The 6000-nt window shown below is 40.1% G+C and overlaps 1 protein-coding gene across 3 annotated transcripts; it reads right to left on the bottom strand.

The window, feature by feature from the left end:
• Positions 1–812: 812 nt before the first annotated feature.
• LOC130181991 (putative fibroblast growth factor 1) lies at positions 813–5535 on the bottom strand. Of its 3 annotated transcripts, none has more exons than XM_056396491.1 (4): positions 5275–5535; positions 3565–3781; positions 2899–3002; positions 813–2305 (listed from the first exon to the last, which is right to left on the bottom strand). In XM_056396491.1, exons 2-4 carry the CDS (start codon positions 3731–3733, stop codon positions 2120–2122), a joined length of 459 nt encoding a protein of 152 aa, XP_056252466.1. In that variant the 5' UTR covers positions 3734–3781; positions 5275–5535; the 3' UTR covers positions 813–2119. The 3 variants fall into 3 exon arrangements, with proteins under 3 accessions (XP_056252466.1, XP_056252467.1, XP_056252468.1); XM_056396492.1 differs by lacking the exon at positions 5275–5535 and adding an exon at positions 4848–5166; XM_056396493.1 differs by lacking the exon at positions 5275–5535 and adding an exon at positions 4457–4731.
• Between the last annotated feature and the right edge of the window lie 465 nt (positions 5536–6000).

Here is a 6000-nt window from a genome sequence, read left to right as displayed (position 1 = left end):
AGTTTACCTTTCTTTGTTCAGATATTTTCAGATTTTAATCACAATTTCTTTCTGTTACACCGTATTTTAATTATGCAAAGATATTGTACTCTTTGACTGCCCAGGTTAAGACAAAATTAAACCATTGTATTTGTTCATTTAAAGATTCAATTTTCTTTAATTGAATGAAAAGCTGGTTGAAAAAAGAAAAATTTACTAAGCAAAGTAAAGATTGAAGTTAACTGATATTTTAAAAAATACTGAAAGAAAATTTGAGATTGTGATTTTCCTCTCCCTGAAATAATGTACGTCTTTGGCATTGTTTTTATTTATTTATTCTTTTAACATATTTTAATTTTCATGACATTTACTTCCCTATTCCATACTATAGGATAGCCATGTGTGTCTTGTATCACAGGCCATATACAGTACCTACAGCTGGCTAGACACATGCTATTGATGGCAGCTGTGTGGTTTCTTAGATTACCTACTTTACTCATGATTTATTTTTACTGGGATTTGGGGAGACCTAAACATGTAATGATAGTAAACCGGGGCCAAAACACTGAAGCTGTTGATGCCCTTAGTGCCAGCCTGAGTGAAAACACTACTCAACCTAAAGCAATGCTGCCATCTTGTGGCCAAGCATTATTGTTTGTCACGGTTGTGTCACATGGAGGAATGTGTCTCTGGTAAACACCTGTGAGAGAGTGTTGGTCTATTATCAGAAACACAGATGTCCACATGCAATGCCAGACACACACACACACACACACACACACACACACACACACACACACACAGAGCTGATTAGCAACAGCCATGTACACATATACAGTAATAAACCTTTATTTAAATGCACAGTTTTTTGAAAGAACAATGATCATACGGACAAATCAAACATACAATTTATTTGTTCATGGGTAATAATGCAGATTTTAATTCATACATTTAAATACACTGAATACAATATGTATTACTTTGTGAAAAGTTGATCACATGAACTTTTTGCTTCACCATTATATAACATTATATATGTATAAATTATTTTGAAAATGTCCATTACAATGTCCAGTGAAGTTAATAGCAATAAAAGGTTATAAATAAATATTCACAATAGTAATTTAACCTAGTGAAATGTAACAGTAACATGTGTTCCAACAAAAAGAGAAAGGAATAGGTTTGCAGAAATCTCTGTTGGACTGTGAGGCCTAGTGAAAGGAAGTTTGTGTAACCTCTGTGGACTAGGACAGGAAAGGTCAATGTTTGGTCAGTCTCTGACTCCTCATAACTAAAGTCAAATAATCCACACTGGAGCATTTGGTCTCACCGTTATGTTAAATCTGGTTGGTTCCTCCTTTGCTTCAACATACAACTCAATAATAACTTCACTGATAACTCAAACAAAGTTTTCACATTTGACTTGAAAAAGACTGTCAGCTGACCCAGGCTCATAATAACAATATGATTACACATTAAACAGGCTTTAGCAAATTAAAAGTAGTCACTAGTAAAGTTGTCAAATCATCCACCCTACTGACATACTGTTAGGCAACTGGAATAATTGTAGTATTCCTCTTATTCCATCTACTGTAGATGTTAAAAACCTTTGTTTATTTGAATTTGTATTCAAATCCAGATGGTCGACATTTTTATATTCTCTTCTTCATTGGTTTTCTTTGTTCCAGACATGATCAATTATAAAACTATGTCTTTGTAAAAGCCGTCCATTGCTGTCTCCCAGCAGTGGTATTTCATACCAGGGTTCGAAGTGAAGACTCATTTATCAAGACGGTTATGCACTGATACATTTTCTGTCTGCTGTGAGAGGCTGTACTTGTGCTTATATGCAGAAAGTATTCTGGATCTTACTTCATATCCATGTGATAATCATGTATAAGCTGGTTACATGAGCTTAAATAGCCTGATCACATATTCCCTGCATAAAAAGGGATAAACAAACACTTTGAAACAGAGCTTGAACTAACTGTAAAAAACAGCATTATGTGTTCGCCTCAGGCTAGTCTATTCATTTTAAGTGAACTTTAAATAGGATACTTTGCCCGGCGTAACATTTTGCTATTAATGCGCATTTAAAGACTTCAGTGAGCATGTCCATGTTTCCTGGTGCCGTCTTGCTTTACATGTTGCCTGCAGGCCTTGGCAGGAAAAAGATGGCCTTCTGACCCTGGTGGGTGTCTGGTCCTGCTTTGGGTTGGCCGTTCCTCTTCAGGGCAACATACCACTTGTACTTCTGAGAGCAATATGTGTTGTAGTGGTTTTCTTCATACTTCTCTAGGAAGTAACACTCATCATTCAGTGCTTGCTGAGACAAGAAAACAAAAAGGAGGGTGTGGTGGGGGTGGGGTGTGGGGGGGTTGTTTTATTGACATCTTCTAATCCTTCCTGTAGATTGATTTTAAAAGTTGTGTTTGTACACACACACACAGCTACAGAACATTATAGTGCTGAATACTAGAATTAAGAATCTACATGACAAATTTGTTATTCGTTAAAGGCGCATCTGTTTTTTTATGTGTCCTAATGACAAATTATTACTCATAGTGATTTTTATTATACAAAAAAATCCGTCAACCTCTGGTACTGTGATTTTCCAGTGTTTTGCAGTCGTGGAAAATAACCCTAGGCTATTACAAATGTGTAGGAATTATTGAGTTTGAACTCACAGTGACAAAGTAATGCCGTAAGTATTATGTGATCAGATGAAAATAGCTTTGGATAAAAAAACTTAAGGTAATTAGGGAATGGTTACAAAGAGACATAGGGATTTATTTCATCATGTCTGGCAACCTTAATGCCATGGTTTGATACTATAAGAGTTCAATCTTTTGATCCAAAAAGAGGTTTTACTTCATGGCGGCAGTCAATTCTTTCAAACTACAAAATTGAAACACTCACTGATCCGTAGAGGTGTCCATTTTTGTTCATAGCCAGGTACCTTCCTGTCATCTCACCTTTGATGACCACCACGCCCACACTCACAGCCTTCAGACTGAGGGTGTCTGCAGAACAAAACATATGTCACTGTGTATTGCACTTTGTCCATTCACTTAAACACATTGTAACCGTCATTGTTCTCCCCAAAATAAATATTTGCCACACATTTTTCAGCGAATATTATCCCTGTCTTCTAAATGTGTACTCAGAATAAGTATTTATGATTACAAACCCAACTGTTTAGTTCAAATACTTTGCTCAAGAGGACTTAAACAGTTCTTAATATTCTTCCATATTTGTAAGTACCATTTTCTGTTTCCCAAGATACCTTCCAACCAAAACATCTTAAGTTTACTTATTCTCTTTTGTTTGTCATTATTTTAACAACCATGAAGACTTTTAACCATAAATAAAGTTCTTTCTTCTTTCAATTAAATTTTTGAGAGTCAAAATAATGAACAGCAGTTATGATTGAGGATAAATTATGTATACAGAATTTGCTCAGCTTCTTGTTAATCTCTTCTAAGACTCCCCTATAAAGCTTGTATCTTCCATCCTGCCTCTTGACTCTGAAACACAGCAGCCAATCACACATTAGAAAGACAGAAAAAATGATTCCTTCCTCACCGTAGGGGTCGTTGTCCTTCCTCCCACCACTCACGGTTCCATCAGGTAAAATCCTCAGGTGATATCCTCCGTTCCGGCTGTACAGCCTGGTCAGTTTCCGGTGCTCCTGCCTGGACAGATCCAGAGACGCAGGTCCGAATGGCAGCACTGTAATGTCTCCCTCAGACATCCTTCAGAGGCTTTGAGGCTTGGACAGAGCAGAGTGATGCGCCTGTGCCTGCAATGACAGAAATCCACCGTGTTCGCTGTTCACATCACCTGGACTGCGTCTGAGACGCGAGAGAACACAGGAAGGGGAGGACAACGCCGCCTTCATGATATAATTACGGGAAAAGCTTCCCTCCCCAGCCTCCCTCAATTAGTTTCCTTTTCTGCCTGTCTCTGCTTTTCTCTGTCACCCTTTTAAGGCATTCTTTTTTCTTTTTCTTTTTTTAGTGGAGTGGTGAAACCATCTGGGGAATCAGATCGGGACAGATGCCAGGCAGAGCGTCCACATGACCAAACTTGTTTTCTGACTGAACATCTCTTAGATTCTTTCCTTGTGAAAATGATTTCCAGATGTCTGTGAATGATGTAACTCTCACCTGAAGTCAGTGCAAGGCCACACCACCAAATAAAACAATGTGTGGACACAGCGAAAGATAGAGAGGATCTGCTGTAATGGTTTTACTCCTTGCTGAAAATGTTGCAAGTGCCAGCGCAAGACCTGCAAAAGCCTAAGAAGTACAGTATATGCAGCAGTTTACCACATGATATCCACAAGAGCCACTTTCCCCGTATTGTTTGAGGTGAAGCTGTTTTGTATTAACACCCTTCATTCTGTTGGCTTTAACGCGACTATATTTTACTAACAGTCAAACAAATCTTCGGCAGGCGGCCCTGGCTTTCTTACCCGTGGACTTTGTGCTTCCTCAAAAGCTCTTCCAAAAAACAAACAAACCCAACGCTAAAGCCACAATGTCAATGTAATGTCTATATCCTGGAGGGTAGTGATCCCAGAGCAGCAGCAGTAGCTGTCATGAAATTGAAAAGGAGCAGGGAAGCGGTGAAGGACCCCGCCAGAGGTGGTACTCTTACAACTCTGCTCTTTGTTTTTTTCTCTTTTCATCATATGTAGCCAGAGGTAGAGAATAGCTGCTGTATAGCCAAGCTGGCCCACATCTGGAATGTCTTGGAGAGGCATTAGAAACAGAGGGAGGAAGAGGGGAAAGCGAGAGGGAGAAGGAAAGTGAAAGACAGAGCAGTGCAAAGCCACAAGAGGAATGTTAGGCCTACCCACTCACAGCTTGTTTTCCCAAGAGCAGGACCTGGAGAAGAATGTTGTATTACGGGATATGAGCGGTTAGTTAAAGCCAGAGTGGTCCACGGGGACCTTCGGACAGAGGTGCCGGTTGGAATGACGTCAAAAGTCCGATGACTGAGTACAGATGCGTGGGAAGAGAGATGAACCTATGTGTGTGTTTCGACATTGTTGATTAATGGGATGCGTCATTAGAGTTAATGGACACTAAACAGATGCTTGGCTGTCTTTGACCCTAAGATTCATAAACACACACACATGCAAAAGCCAAATTTCTTAAATGAATTCCTCATTAAAAAGAAAAAAGAAAAAAAAGGAAGATCAGTATCAATGTGCATTCCTGATTACTGGCCAACTGGATTCCCGCACAAACAGCAAGGCTCCTCTAATCTAGTCGGTCAGTCACCTACCTGTGAGAAAGTCCTTGGATAGTGCCCCTGTTGAGCCAGCATGTCCTCCTCTTTTCCTCTTTTTTGGGTTTGAGTGAAACCAGCTTATGGTGCCTTCTGCGCTGGACGTTCTTCCTCTTTTCTCCGCCAGAGAGGTGGCAGGACCTTAGGGACTTAAGTATGTGTGTCTTTATTTGTACTCCATCTACCTCTCTCCTCACCTCACCACCCCCTTAACAACGTCAGAGGACTCATTTTAACAGGCCAACGTCAGGACTAAAATTACCACACTGGAATAGAGAGAGAGAGAGAGAGAGAGAGACAGGGACCGAGACAGGGTGACGCAAGTGTCCGTGCAATGGGACCCGGCCAGAGCCTGGAAATGAGCAGGGCTGCCTGTCTGACTGAGCACTGATACATTCTTATACTGGTGTCCTCCTGGAGACACTGGTGAGCAACATGATATAAACATTTAAAACAGACACAAAGAGAATGACCTCAGCTCCCAGAATGAATCTTACATAAAGCCAGTGCTGCTGCAATCCAAGCCAGGTCTCCGCGTAGCTGCACAAAAGGTACAGTGGGTCGCATTGCAAGATTGCAGGTGTTCCTATTCTTCACATTCCTGCAAACTTGAAATGCTTACTGATCAAGAATAAATACGCATTTGAGTGCAGAAATCCAGGTACAGTCATAAGGATCATGAGGTCAGGGGGAAGATGGTGTTTGATTTCAGTTGAAATTCTT

This window comes from Seriola aureovittata, chromosome 15 (genome assembly GCF_021018895.1).
Source record: "Seriola aureovittata isolate HTS-2021-v1 ecotype China chromosome 15, ASM2101889v1, whole genome shotgun sequence".
Taxonomy (NCBI): Eukaryota; Metazoa; Chordata; class Actinopteri; order Carangiformes; family Carangidae; genus Seriola; species Seriola aureovittata.
The sequence above is the reverse complement of the archived record's forward strand: the minus strand, read 5'-3'. Positions and strand labels throughout refer to the sequence as shown.

Bases quoted from the DNA above. Each gene is read 5' to 3' on its own strand.
- LOC130181991 (XM_056396491.1), bottom strand. From the start codon at position 3,733: ATGTCTGAGGGAGACATTACAGTGCTGCCATTCGGACCTGCGTCTCTG. The intron at 3,003-3,564 runs GTGAGGAAGGAA...TTTGTTCTGCAG, and splicing joins GAAGGACAACGACCCCTACG to ACACCCTCAGTCTGAAGGCT. The intron at 2,306-2,898 runs GTGAGTGTTTCA...TTCTTGTCTCAG, and splicing joins ATGGACACCTCTACGGATCA to CAAGCACTGAATGATGAGTG.